Source organism: Ovis canadensis, chromosome 16 (assembly GCF_042477335.2).
Source record: "Ovis canadensis isolate MfBH-ARS-UI-01 breed Bighorn chromosome 16, ARS-UI_OviCan_v2, whole genome shotgun sequence".
In the NCBI taxonomy this organism is placed as follows: Eukaryota; Metazoa; Chordata; class Mammalia; order Artiodactyla; family Bovidae; genus Ovis; species Ovis canadensis.
Genome location: NC_091260.1, coordinates 15,851,434 through 15,876,576, shown reverse-complemented (window position 1 = coordinate 15,876,576; position 25,143 = coordinate 15,851,434). Strand labels below are relative to the sequence as shown.

The following is a 25,143-nucleotide window of genomic DNA, read 5'->3' as shown; positions in this document are numbered from 1 at the left end:
TTACCATAGCAAACTTTAAATCTCTGTGAACATCCTTCTAATCTTCTTTCCATGAATATTTTTTAACAGAGCTGATATCATGTGGAAAATATGGTTTTAAAACTTCTCCCCAAACTTATAAAAAGAATTTTTCCAAAAACTAATCTGTAAAACTTTATTTCTCCACATAGATTTTGCCACAGTTCTCAATTCACTCTTTAATTATTAGATTAGATGGCCTCTAAATTATTATTATAAAATTTGTTACAAAGAACTTTTTCCTAAAATCTTGCAATGAATACTTTTAGCAAAGCACTTTAATCGATGTTTTTTTTAAAATCTCTACCAAATCTTATCAAGAAAGTATTCTCTCAATTCTGGTTTCCTCAGTGTATATGCCCAGCAGTGGGATTGCTGGGTCATATGGCAGTTCCATTTTCGATTGTTCACTGCAGCACTGTTTATAATAGCCAGGACATGGAAACAACCTAGATGTCCATCAGCAGATGAATGGATAAGAAAGCTGTGGTACATATACACAATGGAGTATTACTCAGCCATTAAAAAGAATACATTTGAATCAGTTCTAATGAGATGGATGAAACTGGAGCCGATTATACAGGGTGAAGTAAGCCAGAAAGAAAAACACCAATACAGTATACTAACACATATATATGGAATTTAGAAAGATGGTCATGATAACCCTGTATGTGAGACAGCAAAAGAGACATAGATGTATAGAACGGACTTTTGGACTCTGAGGGAGAGGGAGAGGGTAGGATGATTTGGGAGAATGGCACTGAAACATGTCTATGTTCGATGCAGGATACAGGATGCTTGGGGCTGGTGCACAGGGATGATCCAGAGAGATGGGGTGGGAGGTGGGAGGGGGGTTCAGGATTGGGAACTCATGTACACCCGTGGCGGATTCATGTCAATGTATGGCAAAACCAATACAGTATTGTAAAGTAAAATAAAGTAAAAATAAAAATTAAAAAAAAAAGAAAGTATTCTATTTACAGTTTAGCATCAACTATGTATTTTTACTCACCTGTAGACTAGTAATGGTAAAATTGGCAATCAATCTGATAACTTCAGGATATTCTTTCACCATAACTAGTTCTCCCAGCTGATAATTTGTCTTTAAACGAGCCAAAAATCGACAAAATTCATGATAATTACCTGGATCAGACAAACCCTAAATTATGAGATAAAAAGAAAGGCTATTTAAAAAATTTTAAAATAAACCAAACTAATCACCATCAATAAAAGTCCAAAAGTATTTTACTAAGTCTCAGTGTTTTCATGGGTACTTACTGCACTTTGCATCAACTGGGTAGGTATCAATTTTAAAAAAATGATTCCCACTGGGCTTAATGTTGTCATAAATAATTAATAATAAGGAATTCATAGTAGAGGCTTCGGATGATGACTAAGTCATAATGTTTGGTAACCATTATATTACCCAAAATATTTGCATGAGAGAGAAGTGAGAGACCGAGAGAGAAAGTGTGTATGTATGTATTGTGGGTTAAACAGAAGTCAGTACAAGAACTGAAAAATATGTAAGATGGAAAATAAGAATGGCTCTTGAAATCCTAACAAAGAGCAATACCACTACACTTAGATTGAATGTGTACACACAAATAACAGAAATACATTTTAATTCAACAAGTATTTCTTGAGTATCCACAGGTATGATGTCCTCAAGCAACTCCCTGTCCCTAAATCATTCATATAAACTGCTGCAATGTACAGCAGAAAGTTTAACAAAAGTACTGTAATATATAGAAGTAACTCTGGGAGAAGGACAGATTAAAACGAAAGGCCAAGAAAGGTGTCCCCAGGGAGCCCCTTGAAGACAGGATGTGTATTACTATCTTTATAGTTTGAGAAGTTTGTCTCTCTCAAAAGTTATTAACAGCCAAAACACTTAGATAAACCGCCTTAAATCATCATTTAATCTTTTAATTTCTATACTTTCACTACAGATATTTTAAACCAAAAGCTAAAGTGAAACAAATTTTATCCAGACAGCCAAAATCACTAATTAATAATGGCTTTGCAATTCTCTGAAATGAATATTGCCATTGAAGATTTGCAGTTAACATAGAGAGTAGATTTAAAAATCTACAAACTCTTACTGCCCACAAGAGGACAAAAAGATATTATTTCATAATTTAAAGCCACTTATTTCAATATTAACATCCAGATTTATACTGCCTTCTAGTTTAGAATACAGATATAACTCTAATCACTTCAGTAATTTAAGAAGCACAAGCAAAACACAATGGTAAAAAGCAGAAGCATAATAAAATATGCAACTTCTATTCCTATGGGAAAAATAAAAACAACACAGACATCAGTCAGGAAAACATGCTCTTTTAAAAAACGCCCATTTATACTACAGGTGAGAGCTAAGAAAGAAGACTATGATATGCATCTTCTTCCAGAATCATAACCATGTCTTAAGTTTATTATGCACCTTTCAGCAGAAAATCTGTATTTATATATGCTGTTAATTAAATTATTTCATAAATACCTGAGGGTTTTCAAGTATCCTTTTTACTCCCTTAATTAAATTACCAAGGTACTTGGCACGTTCAGGACTGCTAAATAAGGACCTTCTTGTAGAAGCAAATTGAACTAAACAGGAAAGTGCCTAAAAAAAGGAGCAACAATTCATCTCAACTTTAAAAGTAACTATGGCCACACGAAAGGAACACTAGTTTTTACATTAAAATTTTAAAAATTTTAATGATGAAAAAGCATTATAGAATCCCCAAAACAATGTAAACTAAATATCATCAATCATTACCACCATCCATAAATCTTCAATCCCACCACTAGAATTTCTATTTGTATATAAAATTCCTCTAATATTTTTGTATATATTAGATACACCAGAGCAGAGCCAGGATCTAAATACAGTCAAAAGGCTCCCAATGCTGTTGCTGCCTAAACCTTTGTAAACTGATGAACCAGGTGCTTCACCAAAATGAAAAAATGAAAACATCATGTTGTTACAGAATATGTTTAGGAAATACTACACAAAATGCTCTGCAGTATCCTGTAAGTAGGAAAAAATCTGGAACTTTATTTAATCTAGCATGTCCCAAATATATCTGGTGACAGACCATCTTGCCCACACCATTTATTAATATCTTGAGAACAATTTGGAACATGTTCCTGAGAGAGTTAGATAGCCTATAAAAATTCCCACAGACTATCTACCAGTGGCCTAGTTATCTTCTTTAAGTTAATACTTTATCAGACAATTTCACTACTCAGGTTCTTAATTCTCCTACTGGAATTCACTGAAGCCTTTCATTTATTAATTGAGCGGCCCCAAACTGGCCCACATATGTTTTGTTTTGGTCCACATATGTATATCTGCCAACTTATTAAAAAAACCAGAATTATCTGTCAACATTTAAATATTTCAGCTAGGCGATTTCACATAAAATGTCTGGCTCTCAAGGCAAGGATGAGAATAGGGACAAAAAAATCAGTTTAGATGTTGCTCAGTTTGTCACAGTCCTTAATGTTAAAAACAAAAAACACAAGCAAACAGACATCCCAAAAAACAAAACTTCTTTCTGATACTAACACAATTAAAAATACGTAGAGGTTTAGGGCCAAAACCACGGAGTTTGAACCTCAGCTCTAAAATTTAGTTCACTCTCCTTAAGAAAGTCATTATGCCATTCTGGGTCTGTTGACTGTTTACATAATGAAGATAACAATACCCACCTTGCAGGGCCACTGTGAGAATGAAGCGAGATAAGAATCATATGATAGGGCATGCACAATAAGTGTTAGCAACATTCTCTTAAAGCAGTTTTCCATTCTACTTTTTAGGCACCAACAGCTTGTTTGTTTTATCCCTAAACATAACTGTAAGCATAACATGGAACCATAGTTTTTTTAAACAACTACAGAAGGCTGAAGCTCTGTGGTACCATATAGAAACATGAGTGTCCTGTGAAAACCAGTTTAAAAAACCACTCCCTTAATAAAACCCTCGTTTTGAGAGCAAGCATGTTTTTAAGAAGGAGAGGGGGCAGTGTTTTTGCCAACCTATTCCTCCCTTCCAGGCAATGACATATCTAAACAAACATACTGCTCATATGTACTTTAAATCCAACCTTTTTTTTTTTTTTTTAGGAAATGACAATATAAGAATCCTCCAATTTTACTTCTACAAGCTTAGATATTAAAGTGACAACTTTTTCTTTTTTTTTTTTCAATTTTGCCTGGTCTCTATTTTAGATTCCACAAAGATGGAATCCAGAATCTCAAATTTCTGTGTAACCAAAGAGTCTGATTTTTTTAGCACACAATAGAACTTGATTCAAAAAAGAAAATGAACAACTGGAGTGATGAACATAAAACCAAGTGAGCAGATCCCCCTGGTTTCTCATTTGGAGACATCTGATGGGGCTGCATGGCAAGCCTGACATGAAGTCATGCAGTGAAGAAAGAGCTGGAAAGAAGTTAAGAGAAGGGAAAGTACCAGGTGGTGTGGCAAACTGCTGGACTGAGTACCAGAAGAAGAGCTGGGGACTGAGTAGGAAAAAAGATCTTTAGAGGTTGATAGGTTGTCTTGGCTATGGGCACGAACTACATCAACAGTTACGGGTTTTGGGCTCACCAGTGAAATGGCAGGAACTATAGACTATAAGTAGAAATTGACAAATAGGTTAAGCAATACAAATCCCAGATAGGTGATGTTAAGAATTTCTTATGAGAGGTAAACTCAATCAAGAATATAAATAAAGTAAATATGTACCACCCTGAGATAAATATCACAGGTACTTTTAAATGAAATAATGAATGAGTTTTACTTACTAACTGAGATAGGAGTGGTGGAAGTGAATGATACAAATTAAAGAAAAGATCCAATGTTTCTGGTTCCAGGAAAACTGAAAAAAAAAATCTAACACCATTACTTTTCATTCAGTGATATTTAGCACAGTAAGACATTATCATACAAACCAAGACCTCTAAGACCTCAGCATGTGGCCAATCTTTATTTCTAGTTAGGCTAATTCCTTTTAAATTCCTAGCTATTTCTCTTTGAAAGATGGAAATAATACAAAGATAGAATTAGATCAGATGCTCCTTATTTCTATGTAGCATTTACAGTTCTCACTGAGAGAACCATCTCACTATTTTCATTTATATTAAAATAACATAAATATTTAAAAATTCAAACATCAAAAAGTACACAGTACTAAAAAGCATACAATAAAAAACAGCTGTCCCCTACTCCATTCTACCTTTCAACTCTTAGCCATATTTAACTACGTTTCCAAAGGCCATGCTATGTGTACTATGTTTTAATTTGACTGTTTTTAGATATCAACTGAGCTTGTCACAGTGTATGTCCAATCACTCACCCCTCTACTCCCACCACTCCTCCTACAAACCATCCTCTCTCAAAAATGCATCTACTATTATAACAATTTGAGATTAAATCGATTCTACATGTTTGTTATGACTACGTAAATAATTCTAACAGCTGAGCCAAGTAAACTATGATTCTATCACATTTCTAACACTCCCTGGATTTAGTCATACCATCTTTTCTGTACTTAGTTGTACAGACAGACACCTGTCACGAATTCTTTCCAAACACTCTGACAGAAGGGTAAAATGTTCTTCATGCTATTTTCCACATGGTCAATAACAGTGAAACACTTCCGTTTCCATTTTCCCACCCTTCCTCCCAGAGCCTTCTTCAGCTTAGACTGACTGTTCCCAAATGTGTTACATAATTATCTTATGTCTGCTGCCTGTTATCTTGTATTAAAGCTTTCCAAAACCCCATAGCCTCTATTTTCTTGGCTTGTGTATCAAGTAGATTCCTAAGAGCAAGCACATAAGGGATAAATTTCAGAACAATTTACATGTCTGAAAATATTTTTAAAAATTCTCTTATACTTGATAATTTCAGTCTAGTTTGAAAATTATTTTCCCTCAGAAATCTGGGGATATTACTCCATTGCCCTCTAGCTTCCAGTGCTACTGTTGAGAAGTCTAATACTATTCTTGATCCCAGTCCTTTATAGGTGACTTTGTTTCTGGTAGATTGTAGGATCTTCTTTATCACTTTTATTCTGAAATGTCATGATTATGGAGTTTAGTATATTTTTTTCCATTCATTATGGCGGGTACTTATTGGCTCTTTCAATCTGAATATTTATGTGTCTCAGTGCTGGGAAATTTTGGTATTGTTTGCAAATTTCCTTCTGCTTTTTCCTTGTCCTTTCCTGAACTCCTAATAGATGCCAAGCCTCCTAGTTTCATACTGTAGTATTCTTATATTTTTTTCCTCCTATAAATCTCTTCCTGCTTTTTTTCATTCTGTTTTCTAGGATATTTCCTTAACTTTATCTTCCAACTCTTCTACTGAATGTTTTATTTTGGCAACTTTTACATTTGGAACAGTCTCTGAACTTCTGTTTTTGAAACAATATTCTGTTCCATGTTTCAGGAATGCATTACCTTTTCTTAATCTCTCTGAGGATATTAATTAACCCTCTTGGAAATTTATTTCTACTCTTCACTTTGTTTCTATTAACTCTCCCCTTTAAAAATGTTTCTTGAGATAATCAGATTCATATGCAATTACAAGAAATAATACAAAGAGATCTTATGTTTTATTCACCCAGTTTCCCCAAATGGTAAGTTGCTACAAAACTAAAGCACAATATTACAATCAAGAAAGCACATTGATCAAATCCACCAGTCTTATTTGGCTTTCCCAATATTACACGTATTTGTGTGGGTGTTTGTGTGTGTTGGTGTGTGTGTATTTAGTCTGCGCAATTTTTACAACATATGTTGGTCCATGCATTTATCACCACTATCAAGATACTAAGTTCCTTTTAATTGTCTTAGTCTCTAATTTCCGTATTAGAAGTTTTTACCAAATGTATGGTCCTTCTCTACTGTATCTGATACCCTGGAATATGAAACCTCTCCAGTTTAATTTCTCAAGGAAAAAGGCTCTGGTCTTGGGAACTGAGAGGGAAGTGTACTTAGAGAAGGGAAAAGGGCAGTCACAGAGCAGCACAGATGGCAGAGAAGGTCCCAGGGGCTGTCTGTCCAGAACACAGACTCTTCACCAGGCCCTATCAGCCCCATTCCCCACCTCCGACTTCAACAGGAAGACCCTACTGTCATCATCTTTCTGGGATGAGTAAGAGCATATGCATTTGCTCTTTTTTGGTATCTCTCTCTGTAAAAAAGTAAATTGCAATTCTGCTTTGCTAAGTTAGCTACTCTAATTCACTCTCTTCATAACTTTGAAAAATATGATGATATCTCTTGCCAAGTGTTATACCCTCTCCTACTCTGTTTATCTGCAAATTTGAAAACAGAACTCTTCATTTCCCTACCTAAACTTATTTTCCTCCAACAATAGAGCTGCATTTTTTCCAAAATCAAAATATGAGGTTACTATGAATTAAACTGAGGAAAACAGATTTCAACACTGGTATCAGCAGCTACTTTGGGTTACAATTTTTTAAACTTTTTGATTGCCAAGTAAAAAACAGATAACTGCACATAAGGCAACAATATTGCTTAATCCTATGTCTTTTATGTTGACCATTCCTTACACTAAACTTTCTTCTTACTTGCTCTCCAAGTTGTTGGAATCTGTACTGTGCAAAGATCATCTGCAGATTCATCTGCTGAACTGCCAATGAAGTCAAAGTTAAGGCAGTTGAGAACCAGTTTCAAGACTTGCATTACTAGATTTTGTTGATCCTGATCCTGAAGGTTTAAAGGCTTGGCCAATATCTGAAAAAAATTCAAAGTCAAATAAAATATTATGAAATATATCAATTAATAATTTTTACTCAACCTAATTTAAATAACTTCAAATTAAAATTAGTTTAAAAAAAAGAAAGAAAGAAAAAAGAAAAGAAATTGCAAAGGGATGTTGCGGTAATAGACTATTCTCAAACTTACTATTGTAAAATGGGGACAACCACCTTTCATATTTTAATGCAAAATGGAGGTCACCTTTTACAGTTGTGAGAAGCAACTTTAGGACAAATACTTTACACAGCACAAATGTATAAATGTACAGGATTCATTAGCTCAAAGGAGCAATTGGAAGAAACTGAAAATACAATATTCTTCAAGAAAAAGTAGGGGGACTTCATGAATAAACGATACACGTTCAGCTAACAAAGGTTCTCAGAGGCTGTTTGAATGTGGGGGGACAGTCGTAAGTTTCTGGAGAACAATCCCGACCCCTCTCAAAAGTCTCAATTAGTTTCTGCAATAATGTACAGTAAGAAAACAAAGAAACTACTATCCAAAGACAAGTTACCAAACTACCTTTGGATCCTACTTTATTATATCTCTATTAAATAAAAGTGAATTTTTTGGAACTGTTTAGGTTCGTGCATGCCTACTGTTCTTCATGGGGTTGCAGAGTCAGACACAACCTAGCAACTGAACAGCAACTGTACTTAAAAGTACCCACAATAACTCCTCAAAAGGCAGAGTGGGGTACTGGGGCATTCATCTGAAACTCTTCTGAAACAGGATGCTCCATTATTAACTTACCTCTTTTAGAAGAGAGCATGCCAGCACTAAAATGTCTTTGAGAGAAGTATCACGAAATGAGGTAGCTATTTTCCTGTGTTTTGCTGAAGGTCTAGAATAATCAACCTAAAAAGTTCAAGATGAATGTATTTAACCAGACTTACCAAACAGCAAAGAAAAAATTCACTATGTAAGAAAAAGAATGAAATTAATGATCAAATAATCATAAAGTATAGGGCTAAAAGAGCTTTCAAAAATCTGCAAGGGTACGTTATTTGTTCCAGGTTACTCAAAGAGCTTGAGTTAGGAGAAGGCAATGACAACCCACTCCAGTAGTCTGGTCTGGAAAATCCCATGGACGGAGGAGCCTGGTAGGCTGCAGTCCATGGGGTCGCGAAGAGTCAGACATGACTGAGTGACTTCACTTTCACTCAAAGAGCTAATAATGGCAGAGCTGCAATTAGCACCCCATGTTTCTGGAGTGTTTTAATTCAGTGCTTTTTCTGCAAACTCTACAGATCCTAAAATTAAAAACAAGAATAAATCATATTTCAGAGGCATTATAAACACACATTATAAAATAATAGATACTATCAACTCCTGAGACATCCATATTTTGCACTGGGCAAGAAACAACCTCCCTGATCCTCAGACTTCATCTATAAGAAGAAAAATCTCTAAGATAATCTTAAAATTCTTATTTTCTGTGAATCAGTAAACTGAATCAGCTACAGAAAATTCTTGCATATGAAAGTGATATTTCTATATATACCAGATGCGTATGTCACTGATTCATATATTTTGATATTCTTTAAAAAAAATCCCAAGGCAGAAATTATAAATAGTCAGAAATTTGATTTATTACATAAGCCACAGTATATTCCTTCTGAATATTTTACTAGTTAATAATAAGTAATTTTTAAGAATAAGTTTACCAAGAATAGCTGTTGAGCCTCTAATCTAAAATATAATATGGCAAAAAGTATGATATTAATACCATTAATAGTGAGACACGACTGAGCGACTGAACTGAACTGAACTGAATATTTTCATTTATCACCAGGAAACAGCAAACAAAACTGAAGTCTGATACTTTAATGATTTGTTAATACCACAGGCAACAGTTGCTATAGCGTTCCTTTTGCTACCTGAAAAATGAAAATAAACCATTTTCCTTACTGACGTTTATATCTGAAAAAAGCAGTGGGATCAGAATTGATTATCTGATACTTCCTAAGCTCCATCACACTATACTTAGATGCCACACTTACTCACAGGAACGTGAAACATAACAGAAGTTCAAAGTGATTACAGAAAGCAGTTACTGGGTTCTCTATCCACTATGCAATACTCAAATTAGCATTTGCAGCATTTTTCCCTTTTTTAAAATCAAACGTCCATCTATCTTTTAATAGGTATGTTTCTTCAGTTTCCCTCAATATATAAAAACATTTCTCAATACAAATTAGTAATAACATATACCATTATTTGGAGAAGACAATGGCACCCCACTCCAGTACTCTTGCCTGGAAAATACCATAGACGGAGGAGGCTGGTAGGCTGCAGTCCATGGGGTTGCGAAGAGTCAGACACGACTGCGCAACTTCACTTTCACTTTTTACTTTCATGCACTGGAGAAGGCAATGGTACCCCACTCCGGTACTCTTGCCTGGAGAATCCCAGGGACGGGGGAGCCTGGTGGGCTGCCGTCTAGGGTCGCACAGAGTCGGACACACTGAGTGACTTCACTTTCACTTTTCGCTTTCATGCACTGGAGAAGGCAATGGCACCCCACTCCAGTACTCTTGCCTGGAGAATCCCAGGGATGGGGGAGCCTGGTGGGCTGCCGTCTAGGGTCGCACAAAGTCGGACACAACTGAGTGACTTCACTTTTACTTTTCACTTTCATGCATTGGAGAAGGCAATGGCACCCCACTCCAGTACTCTTGCCTGGAGAATCCCAGGGACGGGAGAGGCTGGTGGGCTGCTGTCTAGGGTCGCACAGAGTCAGACATGACTGAAGCAACTTAGCAGCAGCAGCAGCATACCATTCATTATACAATCTCAATTTATGTACCCTTCACATATCATTTCACTAAATCCTCAAAACTAACCTATATTCACATATGAGAAAACTAAAGTTCACAGCACACCATATCTGTAAATGGGCTTTTCGGTGGCCCAGTGGTCAAGAATACACCTTGCAACGCAGGAGACGCAGGAGACCCAGGTTCAATCCCTGGGTTGGGAAGAGCCCCACTCCAGTATTCTTGCCTGGAGAGTCCCATGGACAGAGGAGCCTGAAGGACCACAGTCAATAAGTCGCAAAGAGTCAGGCATCACTTGAAGCGACTTAGCGCAGCATGCACATCTATAATGCAGAGGGAAGAACCCTGGGTTTACTGAGCACCTGTACATACTAGGACTTGTGCTAGTAATTTACCTGACTAATCATAGTGAGACCTTCAGAGAGTGTCATTCTCACTTTACAGATAGTGATACGTAAGTTTAAACACACTGAACAAAGTAGTAGGCAATAAAGCTAAACTACAAATCCAGGTCTTATTTCAGAGTTACCTTCTAGGCACATGACTTAGCAACTACAACAACTATAGCAACAACAACAAATACATTCTACTTGAGTTACTCATTTAGATGTCCAATGTTTTTGAGAAGAGGGATTATGTATCCATTTTCTACTGTAATACTATGCCTTAAGAATACTGGAGTGGGTTGCCACGCCCTCCTCCAGGGGCTCTTCCCAACCCAGGGATCAAACCTGGGTCTCCTGCGTCTCCTGCATTGCAGGCAGATTCTTTACCACTGAGCCACCGGGAAGCCCATTTAGAGATATGGTGTGCCTAAAAACTTTAATTTTCTCATATGTGAATATAGGTTAGTTTTGAGAATTTAGTGAAATAAGCAGTCTCAGCTGTTACAAAAGCAAGACAACATATAATTCTAAATTTTTTGGAAGTCTCAAGTTTAGATCTTTTTCTTAAAAGACACATCCTGTTACTGATCCTGCATGAATTTACGTGGCTCACATTTGACAACTATAATATTTTATTTTCATTATGGATTGTAGATTTCCCTATTGCCTGGTTCAGCAGTACTTAAGAAATGATAGTTGAAATTGTTAATGCTCTAAAATTAGGCTGAGCAAAATGTCTCTGCAGAAGCCATGTATTTTTTATCATAAAGCCATAGAAGCTTCAGAACTTGAAGCTTTTTCTGAAAAGGTATGTACTTGGTTCTACACAAGATAAGCCTGGAACACCCTGCAACAGGAAGTAAGGAAATGTCCAAAGGATGGTGCTGCTGCTGCTGCTGCTGCTGCTAAGTCATTTCAGTTGTGTCTGACTCTGTGTGACCTCATAGACGGCAGCCCACCAGGCTCCCCCGTCCCTGGGATTCTCCAGGCAAGAACACTGGAGTGGGTTGCATTTCCTTCTCCAATGCGCGAAAGTGAAAAGTGCAAGCGAAGTCGCTCAGTTGTGTCCAACTCTTAGTGACCCCCATGGACTGCAGCCCACCAGGCTCCTCTGTCCATGGGATTTTCCAGACAAGAGTACTGGGGTGGGGTGCCACTGCCTTCTCCTAAAGGATGGTGAGTAAATGTCAAATGAACAGAAATGTCAGTTTGAAAGGGTTTCTAATGGCCAAATTTGGGAAAATTTGAGCATCAAAATATAATGTTATTAACAAACTATAACATATTAAATAAAGTTGGAAACCAGGAATCTGTGCTGATAGAAACAACAAATGAAAAAGTTAAAAATTTAATGAGGTATTAATAAGGTATTTTCACAGTTTAAAGTATCTCCCCACATAATATTTATTACTTACAAAGGAGAAAAGAATAAATTTACAATTGAAGAAGCCTGGTAGAGGCCACCTTGTCAAGTGACCAAATGTAAATCAGATCATGTGCTCCCTGAGAGGAAACAATGAGAAAACCACAGTATCAGCACATCGGCCTACCTACAGCATTCACAGGCAGCCCTCTCAGCCAGCTGGGTCAGGACCAGCCCCCAAAGCCAGCACCCCCGCAGCAATCCCGGCTCAGCCACAACAGGAGGGCACATGTAGCCCACAAAGGGGAGATAGAGCGCCCAGAGCAACTGACTCCAGTGACCAGGGAGACTGAGCCAGAGGGCCCCACAAAACACCTTTTATCTAAGACCACTGTCTCAAGACCAGGAGATGTAGCTGATACACCTACTACATAGAAACAAACACAGTTAGACAGAATGAAGAGATGAGGGGTTACCTTCCAAATGAAAGAATCAGACAAAACCCCAGAAAAGGAACTAAACAAAATGGAGACAAGCACTTACCAGATAAAGAGTTCAAAGTAACAATCAAAAAGATGCTCACCAAAATTGGGAGACAAATGGATGAACTCAGTGAGAACTTCAACAAAGAAATAGAAAATATAAAAAAAGAACCAATCAGAACTGAAGAATACCATATCTGAAAAGAAAAATACACTAGAGTGAATCAACAGCAGATTAGAGGAAGCAAAAGAATGGATGAGCAATCTGGAAGCCAGAGGAGTGGAAACAACCCAACTGGGACAGGTAAAAGAAAAAAGAATTTTTAAAAGATGAGATAGTTTAAGGGACTTCTAAGATAACCACAAGTGTATTAACATCTGCATTATTATAGGGGCCCCAGATGGAGAAGAGAGAAAGAAAAGAGCACATAACATACTTAAAGCCATAACTGCTAAAAACGTCCCTACCTTCAGTACCAAAAACAATCTGAATAAAAAACAGGGCTAGTACATGAAAAGATATTTTTCCAAGGAAGACATACAGATAGACAACAGACATACAAGAAGATGTTCAGCATCACTAATCTTCAGGGAAATGCAAGTCAAAACCAGAATGAGATATCACTTCACATTTCTCAGAATGGCTATTATAAAATAGACAACAGATAACAAGCATTGGCAAGGACGTGAAAAAAGGGGAACCCTTGTGCTATTGGTGGGAATGTTAACTAATACACCCATTATGGAAAACAATATGGAGGGTCCTCAAAAAATTAAAAATGGAACTACCATATGATCCAGCAATTCCACTTCTGGGTATTTAGCCAAAGAAAACATGAGTTACAATAGCCAAGATACGGAAGTGTTTATCAACAGATCAATGAATAAAGAGTATGTGGCATACATACACACAATGGAATATTACTCAGCCATTTAAAAAGAATGAAATCATGCTGTGTGCAGTAACATGGGTAGACCTAGAGGGTATCATGCTGAGCGAAATAAGTCAGACAGAGAAAGACAAATATTGTATGATTTCACTTACATGTGGAATTTAAAAAACAAAGCAGAAAGACTCACAGACACAGAGAACAAACTGGTGGTTGCCAGAGACGGGGTATGGGAGTTGGATAAATAGGTGAAGAGGATTAAGAGGTACAAACTTCGAGTAATTAATAAGTCTCAGGGATATAATGTACAGCATGAGGAATAGTCAAAAATATTTTAATAGCTTTGTATGGCAACCGATGCTTACTAGACTTAAGTGGTGATCATCAATTCATATATATATATATACACACACACACACACACACACATCAAATCACTGTATTTTACACCTGAAACTAACATAATATTGTATGCCAGCTGTACTTCTTAAATATAAACACTACATTTTCCTCTATTATAACATTATTCCATATAAAACAACTCCTCCTTTTGTTCTGTTTGGAACCATGTTAAAAACAAAAGCAGGTGAGGATGTGCTCAACTGCTGAGTTCATAAAGGCACTGGTCGGGGGAAGTGTAACTTCTGCAAATTCTGCTTTTACAGGGTGAAAACTCAAGCTAGCAAGTGAAAGCCAAGTAGCTTGTTTTTTGATGAGTCCTGCTGTGTATTCCGGAGAAGGCAATGGCACCCCACTCCAGTACTCTTGCCTGGAAAATCCCATGGACGGAGGAGTCTGGTAGGCTGCAGTCCATGGCGTCACAAAGAGTCGGACATGACTGAGCGACTTCACTTTCACTTTTCACTTTCATGATTGGAGAAGGAAATGGCAACCCACTCCAGTGTTCTTGCCTGGAGAATCCCAGGGACAGGGGAGCCTGGTGGGTGCCGTCTATGGAGGCACACAGAGTTGGACACAACTGAAATGCCTTAGCAGCAGCAGCTATGTATCGATTATTGAGAAATCAATTCACCAAAAAGCTTGTCTTTTATTTGTGAGGGAATAAAGGCTTGTTTCACTTTTGCATATAATTTATTTGTATGAATAGTATATTACTATATACATGGAATATAAAAGAACAATTATTCAACTGCCATAGAGGACCATGTCTAATTTCCTGTTCTTTGTAGTACTTTACTTGTTGTTACTATTTTCTGTAACAGTAAAAGTGTTCCAACACTTAATTATCCCAACAATAAAATACACCCCCCCAAAAAAAAGACTTGCTTATTCAGAGTTTTATACAATACAAAGTTTTACATCAAAGAAACAGCATTACTTAGCAAACTTCATGTCACCATTAGATGGAAAGGCTTACCAGGTTCATTTCCTGAGTCAATTCTGAAAGGATTATTACTCCTATTATGCAGTGTTCCATAGCACCCTTTGGAAAAAATAACAAGTTTAGCCTAAATGGAGACACATGATTGGTTCTTAATGCATAAACCAGTTAATATTTACAAATAATTAAATTATGAAACATCACATTTTCTTAAAATATTTATTAAAATATATAGAAAAATCAATATGAAGTCCACAAATAAAAATAGTTTCATGTTCATTTTTTGAAGGATACACGTAGATATATAACTGAGTGGGAAAAAACTTAGAATTGCATACACTCTATAAAATATCTTCAGCATGCGTGACTTACAATAAACTAAACCTCAAAATATCAATACGAGAGTTTCATTTTCATAAGACTACAAATAAGGAACAAAAAACAATTTTTAGCTCTATAAATCTGCTTGAAAGTTACTGAGATAGATGCATTCAATAGATAATTAATAAATAGCTTAGAAATGAATTTAAATCCCTTGACCTAATATCAGGTAAGGTCACTTAGGCCCTTTTAATTTTGTTTAATAGTGTACCTGCATTCATTTACCTATGGGTCTATAATGAAGGCACGTGAACTGTCCAGTGCACTGGGTAAACAAATACATGACTATCAATATAGTATGACGTTTTAATATAATCAGCTTCCAAGTTAATCTCAATAACTTCCTTCAAATCAAAATTCAGATTTTATATGCATATTATTAACAAATTACCCAACTGCAAAATCATACTAGAGTATGAAAATAGAAATGTAACATCCAATTACTGTGTAATAATTTTAAAAAGCAATACAGATCCTTTTCAAGTCTTAATTTTATAGCTGGTCATTCCTTCTAACTATTACAGAATTTCACTAACACTGGGTAGGTGTAATTAAATTCAAATTATCTCAGAATAAAAAAATAAAGGAAACACCCTTAATTTTTGCATTAATTCTTCATGGCCCTTTAGGACAATCTGAACTCTATGAACTAAACTACAGATCTCATTACTGAAGCATCCATCTCCTGTGTAAACCAGGCCACTGCTCCTTACAGTGTCATTCCCTAACCAACTGTTGGCCCATGAATCTGCTGGTAGTCTGCAAACTAGATTCTGATCTGAGAATGGCTTGATACTGGCTCATGACAAAAGAGTTTGCACCAGAATATAAAACAGATAGTCACTAAGTACACTCTTTAGTTCAGCTGGCACTTTTTTCAAAGCAAGTCTCTCTCAATGAGGTAAGGACCATGTTGATTTACTGACATATTTATTTTGACATAAACTCCTTATCTCGTTGTGAACCAGCAATCTGAATAGCACTGTCCTAGGTGACAGTATTATCTCCTGGATATGTATGTAGAAAGGAGGGACATAAGTGTTAAAAGTATGGCAGCAAGAAGGTTACAATAACAGAGAAAAAAGACATACAAAATTTCAGGTCATTAAAAATTTCAGAAACCTAAAATAATTTTTAGTACAAAACTCAAAGAAGCTGTTAATACCCAAAGGAACCATGGGGTATCATTCTGGAGTACTAAAACATTAAGTCAATTGTCTTTTTCATGACTCCAGGTTAAGTTAGGTCATAATACCCAGAAAGCAAGTGTATTTTTTGTGATACTGTAATAAACTTTGAAGATAAAACATTTTCTGCTTCTTCTGGCCTTCCAAAACTGATAAAAGCAGACTAAAGCCCAATTCAATAAGCTCAACTTACCAGCCACTGAAAAGGGAGCTTAAAAACTGCTAGCCAACAAGAATGATTTAATTTCATTCAGTTCATTCTTTATTTTAAAAGAAATGTAAAGTCTATTCTTGTTTACACTAACGATTGCTGAAGAACGGTGTACAATCTTAGTAAATGACAAGAGAGGGGTGCTACTGCATTAGTCAAAATTATATGTACAACTATAAAGTGAGAAACACATGTGTTACGGAATAAACTATTGCTCTGTCCTAGAGCAGATCTCCTCAGGGCTAAAAATACACTTACTCCGCTGATGTTTTAGATAATCAGATCTTTGTTAACCAGGATTTCAACAACATGAATAAAAGAGAAGCAGTATAGTCCAGAGTTTCATATTCTGGGGTGCCTAGCACTGCAATGTATGATGGAACTACATCTTACACAGTGATTAAATTCGACAGTTACTGTGTAGGCAACAACGTCTCACAAAGTCCACATTGCCTCTAATTGCCAATAAGCCAACACCAAACATCTCCCAATTAATCCAAACTGCCAGTTTTTCCTTGAGATTTGTAACAGACCACTTCTTTAGTAGCACCAGCTAAAGTACTTTTTCTTGTATCAGGGATAAAATTTACATGAAAAAGTGTGTGTGTCTCTTTGCAACCTTACAGACTGCAGCACACCAGGTACCTCTGTCCATGGGATTCTCCAGGCAAGAACACTGGAGTGGGTCACTATGCCCTTTTCCAGGCAATTTTACTGACCCAGGGATCAAACCCATGTCTCCTGAACTGGCAGGCAGAATCTTTACCACTAGTGCCACCTAGGAAACCCACACATTTAAAAGTACATTATCTTTAAATCACAACAAACACCGGGAAATTCTTAAAGAGATGGGAATACCAGACCACCTGACCTGCCTCTTGAGAAATCTGTATGCAGGTCAGGAAGCAACAGTTAGAAATGGACATGGAATAACACACTGGTTCCAAATAGGAAAAGGAGTACATCACGGCTGTATATTGTCACCCTGCTTATTTAACTTCTATGCAAAGTACATCATGAGAAACGCTGGACTGGAAGAAACACAAGCTGGAATAAAGATTGCCGGGAGAAATACCAATAACCTCAGATATGCAGATGATACCACCCTTATGGCAGAAAGTGAAGAGGAGCTAAAAAGCCTCTTGATGAAAGTGAAAGTGGAGAGAAAAAAAGTTGGCTTAAAGCTCAACATTCAGAAAACAAAGAGCTCCGGTCGCATCACTTCATGGGAAATAGATGGGGAAACAGTAGAAACAGTGTCAGACTTTATTTTGGGGGGCTCCAAAATCACTGCAGATGGTGACTGCAGCCATGAAATTAAAAGACGTTTACTCCTTGGAAGAAAAGTTATGACCAACCTAGATAGCATATTGAAAAGCAGAGACATTACTTTGCCAACAAAGGTCCATCTAGTCAAGGCTATGGTTTTTCCTGTGGTCATGTATGGATGTGAGAGTTGGACTGTGAAGAAGGCTGAGTGCCGAAGAATTGATGCTTTTGAACTATGGTGTTGGAGAAGACTCTTGAGAGTCCCTAGGACTGCAAGGAGATCCAACCAATCCATAATGAAGGAGATCAGCCCTGGGATTTCTTTGGAGGGAATGATACTAAAGCTGAAGCTCCAGTACTCTGGCCACCTCACGTGAAGAGTTGACTCATTGGAAAAGACTCTGATGCTGGGAGGGATTGGGGGTAGGAGGAGAAGGGGACAACCGAGGATGAGATGGCTGGATGGCATCATGGACTCGATGGACATGAGTCTGAGTGAACTCCGGGAGTCGGTGATGGACAGGGAGGCCTGGAGTGCTGCGATTCATGGGGTCGCAAAGAGTCAGACACGACTGAGTAATTGAACTGAACTGAACTGAAGAGCACATCATGAGAAATGCTGGGCTGGATGAAGCACAAGCTGGAATCAAGATTGCCGGGAGAAATCCCAATAACCTCAGATATGCAGATGACACCACCCTCATGGCAGAAAGCAAAGAACTAAAGAGCCCCTTGACGAAAGTCAAAGAGGACAGTGAAGGAGGTGGCTTAAAACTCAACATTCAGAAAACTAAGATCATGGCATCTGGTCCCATCACTTCATGGCAAATAGATGGGGAAACAATGGAAACAGTGGCAGACTTTATTTTCTTGGGCTCCAAAATCACTGCAGATGGTGATTGCAGCCATGAAATTAAAAGATGCTTACTCCTTGGAAGAAAAGTTATGACCAACCTAGACAGCATATTCAAAAGCAGAGACATTACTTTGCCAACAAAGGTCTGTCTAGTCAAGGCTATGGTTTTTCCAGTGGTCATGTATGGATGTGAGAGTGGGACTATAAAGAAAGCTGAGCACTGTAGAATTGATGCTTTTGAACTGTGGTGTTGGAGAAGACTCTTGAGAGTCCCTTGGACAGCAAGGAAATCAAACCAGTCAATCCTAAAGGAAATCAGTCCTGAATATTCATTGGAAGGACTGATGTTGAAGCTGAAACTCCAATACTTTGGCCACCTGATGCAAAGAATTGACTCATTAGAAAAGGCCCTGATGCCAGCAAAGATTGAAGGCGAGAGGAGAAGGGGACAACAGAGGATGATATGGTTGGATGGCATTACCTACTCAAAGGACATGAGTTTGAGTAAACTCTGAGACTGATGATGGACAGGGAGGCCTGGTGTGCTGCAGTCCATGTGGTTGCAGAGTCGGACTGAGCAACTGGATTGAACTAAACAATCTAAGTATCTGAATCATACCGAGCAGGGCTTGACGGTCATCCTAATAGGCACAGAGGAACACAAAAGAGCAGATTTAAGTTCCCCATATCAAACCCTGGAACATACTGTGTGGAATGGCAAGTGGAATCACTGGAACAATTTAAATTAGTGTTCCCTAGCTTTTATTTGGGTTTCCCTGATAGCTCAGCTGGTAAAGAATCCACCTGCAATGCAGGAAACCCTGGTTCAATTCCTGGGTCGGGAAGATCCTCTGCAGAAGGGATAGGGTACCCACTCCAGTATTCTTGCCTGGAGAATCCCCGTGGACAGAGGAGCCTAGTGGGCTACAGTCCACAGGGTCGAAATCAGACACGACTGAGCCGCTAAGTACAAAACAGCACAGCTTTTCTTTCCTTCTTTTTCCAGCCCAAATACCTGAACTTGTGTATAAGTTTAATCATTTAGGTTAAAAACATTCTTGAGAACCTAGTATGACTCAACATGGTATAAGGTAAAAAAATTTTTAATATGTGTCTTAAGTTAGAAAACCTGCTGCAGTACTATCACCATGCTTTACAAGGTCACTAGGCAACCCTATACAAATTAACTAACTTTTCTAAGCCTCAGTTTCTCATTTATAAAATGTAATTCCCTTCAAAGAGATGTAATAAGCATTGAATTAGATAAAATACATGAAAATATACATGTTTCCATATATGTAATACACAGACACACACAGTTAGAAATGACAAAATGTATTTTTGAAACTACAAAACATTATAATTTGCATTCTTCAGGTTTGGAAATTAATACAACATGATCCTCTTTTCCTGGCAATAAAAAATACAGGCTCCAGAGGATAAATAATTAATCATAATTAATATCATTCTAGTAGCCACTAAACAAACTATACAGCTTTAAGAAAAGCAGTTTTCCAAACAAACAAACAAAAATTACTTATGTTCTTATAATGTAATAAGGCCTTCTTACCTGAAGAAACGTCTTCACATCAGCAATAATTTCTCTGAAGACAAACCGGTCTTTCTGAACTTCAAACCACCCTGATTTAGTGATTTTAGCTATGACTTGAATTAAAGCTTGGATAACAAAGGGAGCCAGCTTGGGTTGTGATGCCACATAATTAAGAATGTAGTTTCCTGTAAAATATATATATATATATATTCTATCATAATTTGGACTTTTCAGTAACATACTATGAATCATCTAAAAACAGGCAGTGATGACCCATTCTTTGAAAAAAAGTTAATCCCTTCCTCCAAGATACGTACTTACTCACATAGTCAGTTTTCCTGTAAGGCTTATCTGTATAAAGCAAGTTTGTTCCAATTCAACTGACATATTAGGGGACAGTATGAGTGTAATGCAGATGTCACTTTTGTTTTTGCACAATTTCATTTAGGAAAAAAAAACCACACCAGGTGAATATAGAAGATTGCAACTAAGTCAAATAGACCAAGCCACACTCAAAACGCATGCACCTACTAGCTATCTCAGTTCATCTCCGTGTTACCAGACTCACTCATCCCTCTCGGTTTTATAATTTTCCATCCTATTTTCCATCCTATTTCAGATCACCTTCCTTCTACCACTTTGTAATAACTCACAAATTGCAACCCTTTGGAAGCGCACTTCCACAAACTTCAGTCTTCTTCAAGATAAAACCCCATCTTTAGTGCACTATTTAGTATTTCTCAGTCATTTAACATGTGTAAGCTCTACTATGCCTTTTGACTTCTACCCTTTTTTATGTGTCACTGACCAAATGTTTCAATTTTATTTCTATAACCCCATTTCTCTAATAAGCTCAGTGGTTTTTACTATGTAACACTGCACCGCAGTCACTTTTAGGAATTCATATGTCATGTTATAGCAAAACTGACTACACACTATCTGGCTGTTTAAGGGGCAGAAAAAGTACAAATAAAACAATGCAATAAAATAAGTATATAAGTTAAAGAATGTATGAACAGAATAAAGCCTAGAATAAAGTTTATACACCAAAATAATTAACAGTGGGTAGCAAATTCCAGCTACGATGGAGGAGTAACTTAGGCAAAAATAGGCCATAAAGTCTAACACAAAAACAGAAGAAAAAAATGTTATAAAAGGAAAGGATTCCACTTCTTCTTTGGCCTCAAAGGCCAGCATACAATTTGGGAAAAGAGTGAAGAAAAAGTAAATACTTCACTATTTAACTAAAAATAGCTTTAATGGAAACAACTCCAAAATTCAAGAACACTTTCAACAGCTGTTCTTGACAATTATGATGAGAATCGTGACATAAAAAAGAAAAGTTCTCACAACTGGCACATTTCAACCTTAATTTTTATTAACATTAAAATTACACACTTACACAAATTAGATTAAAAGATTTTCCTAGCATTAAGCGGTTTCTCCTATGGATTAAAATAATATGGTTCTTTTAAACTTCATTATATATTATTTTTTATTTCCACGATGAAACTTGAGAAAATGATACTGTCACCTGAATATAAAAGAAAATCAATTTATTTACTTATATTATTTTTATTTTTAATATCCTGAAAAATTTTTAACCTAGAAGGGACATAAGGAATCCATATGTTAGTAGCAGTAACCACTGGGAAGGTAATTTCAAAAATAAAAACAACCAAATGGGAGACAAAGCAAGTTTCACATTTAAGGTAGATATCAACAAGCACCACTCCCAAACACCTTGAGAAAAGATACTAGCTAATACGTTTACCATCTAAGGCAAAAAAAAAAAGAAAAATTTTAATAGACTCTATTTCTGTTATGTTAGTTGAATGTTTCACATATTCTCATGTTATGCTTATTATTGGGTCGGCCAGAAGTGTGTTTGATTTTAAGTAAAAATAAAAGATACATTTTTCATTATCACCAAGAACTATATTGAATAACTAACTGAATGAACTTTTTGGCCAACCCAATACATGATTTATAATAGTATTCCAGTTTCATAAGCAAGTGCCAGTGATGACAATCAAGCAAAACAACAGCAATCTCATCAGCAGCAGCCGAAGATAATAAGGAAAAGTCATACCAAGAAGAAAATGAAATGTTCAGAAATACACATGGGAGAACAAAATAAACAGCTGGAAAAATTCCCAGACAAAAGTTAATAGAAAGTTGGAAAGCTATGCACTAGAGGCTCTTTGCATGTCAAATGCCCATATGATAATAACAACAGTACTTAGCATTTATGAAACAAGTTAGAAATTAAAAGTGCTGAAAAAAGCTTTATGTAGCTCTCATAACAACATGAAAATATTGCTATTATTATTGTTTCTTAGCAAAAAATATGAAAGTCAAAGAGGTGAAAACTTGTCACAGAGGCCAGTTTGTTTTGGTTTGAGTGTCTGTTTCTTGTTTTCAAATACCAGCCAAATCATATACACATGTACACCCGTGGCTGGTTCACATCAATGTATGGCAAAACCACCACAAAACTGTAAAGTAATTAGACTCCAATTAAAATAAATAAATAATTTTTTTTAAAAAACCTCTACTAAGTCCAAACTTGTAGTCCACACTTTATGATCATTCGGCTGATACTTTCAGTATTACACATTACAGAAACTTAATATGAAATATTTTTTGACTGATTAAATGAAGTCAAGTAAAAAATATGCCACAAAGTCTATTAGAAGACACACAAAAAGACTATAAAAGAAAAGGGGAAAGACTCAATCTCTTGATACTTTGGACTTGAGACTCAGAATCTCTTTGGACTTTGGTCCAAAAGGCTAGCATGTTATTTAAGGGAAAAGGTGAGGTATAAATACCTCAATATTAACTCCAAATGCCTTAAGAGAAACAATTCCAGATGCTATGAACACAAAAATTTGAGCTCAAGAGCTAGCTTAAGAAATATTCTGAGAGAGAATACATACAGAAAGAAACTACCAAGAGAGGATCAAGATAAGATTTAGGAGGTGAAGATGTGGGAAACCCGCACTCTTCACACACTGCTGGTAAAAACACAAAATGGAACAGGTACTTTGAAACACAGTAGTGCAGTTTCTTTAAATGTTAAGAATAAACTTACCTATGACCCAGCAATTTCACTCCCAGGTATCTATTCAAGAGAAATGAAAACATATGTCCACACAAAAACTTGTGTGTCAATGTTCATAGTAGCATTACTCACTGGGGTAGAAAAAGCAAAAACTACCCAAATGTCTGTCAAATGGCGAAATGATAACAAGACATCACATACCTATACAAGGGAATATTATTCTATAATTAAAAAAGAAATATCAACACATGCTACAACATGGATGAAACTCAAAAACATTTTGTTAAGTGAAAGAAGTCAGATATAAAAAAACTACACATGGTAAGATTTTATTTACATGAAATATCCACAAAAGGTGAACGTTATACAGGCAGAAACAGCTTAGAGGTTGGTGGTATGAGAGCAGGACTAACTGTCAATGAGCATGGGCATTTTGGGGGTACGGTGGAAATGTTTACACAAATCTGTAAATTTACCAAAAATAAAAAATTGTACACTTAAAACAAGTCAACTTTATGATACGTAAATTATGCTTCAACAAAGCTGTCTGAAGGGAAGTTAGCAAGGAAGAGAAGAGGGAGGGAGGGATTGAATGAAGGAGGAAGAAAGAGAAGGAGAGTGGACTGATTTATACAGGCAATTAAACTAAGCTGCACTTTTATTTAAGGGTCGCACTGGTGGCTCAGATGGTAAAGAACATGTCTGCCAGGCAGGAGACCCAGATTCTATCCCCAGGTTGGGAAGATCCTCTGGAGAAGGGAATGGTCACCCACTCCAGTATTACTGCCTGGAGAAATCCACTGACAGAGACATCTATGGGGTTGCAAAGAGTCAGACACGAATGAGCAACTAACACTTTTGGGGGAGGCTTCCCTGGTGGCTTAGATGGTAAAGAATCTGCCTGCAATGCACGAAACCTGAGTTCAATCCCTGGGTCAGGAAGATCCCCTGAGGAAGCAATCGCAAAGAGTCAGACATGACTGAAGGACTAATACTTTTATTCGAATAGAAGATTAAAAGGATAACATTCCAGGCTAGAGAAAACGTAAGAAAGGGCACCAAGGCAGAAATAACATGGTTCAGGAAAAATACCTCTGGTACAACTAACAGGCTAATAACAATGAAGATACAAGACCATGAGGATGGTCTAACAGTGTCAAGCTCATGAAAGGACTTTGTTGCCAAGCTGAGTGGGAACAGTACCTTAATTGATGAGCAATAGAAAGACATTGTAAATTATACTAATAAAGGCAGAAAATAGCGTCTTGAACACAGAGAACAGGCAACAGAGTTAAACAATGAAATATGTCGTCTGGGACCATATCATGAAATACTGAAAATTTTGGAGCTGATGTAAGAAAGGCAACATGGCTCTGAGGCAACCTTCACATTTTCCATTTTAACTGACATGCCAATTATTCTACTATACATGTCAGACAGCTCATAACATTCTAATCTACTTGAGGAAGCAGGAGTAGTTAAGTCAAACTTAACCCAAGAAACTCATAAAGGAAACACATCATTTGTTGCTTGAAACTGTGTTATAGGTTTCTACTTTTCTCT

General features: G+C 36.8%; 1 protein-coding gene across 5 annotated transcripts in view; it reads right to left on the bottom strand.

Annotated features, from left to right (window-relative positions):
- RANBP17 (RAN binding protein 17) overlaps positions 1-25,143 on the bottom strand; it is a 355,460-nt gene that overhangs the window by 307,500 nt on the left and 22,817 nt on the right. For all 5 annotated transcript variants that reach the window (XM_069556017.1, XM_069556019.1, XM_069556020.1 and 2 more), the window contains 7 exons: positions 20,532-20,698; positions 15,094-15,159; positions 8,569-8,673; positions 7,626-7,791; positions 4,831-4,904; positions 2,522-2,641; positions 1,031-1,177 (listed from right to left, as the gene is read on the bottom strand). In XM_069556017.1, the coding sequence (XP_069412118.1) occupies positions 1,031-1,177; positions 2,522-2,641; positions 4,831-4,904; positions 7,626-7,791; positions 8,569-8,673; positions 15,094-15,159; positions 20,532-20,698 (845 nt within the window). The remainder of the gene's footprint in view (positions 1-1,030; positions 1,178-2,521; positions 2,642-4,830; positions 4,905-7,625; positions 7,792-8,568; positions 8,674-15,093; positions 15,160-20,531; positions 20,699-25,143) is intronic.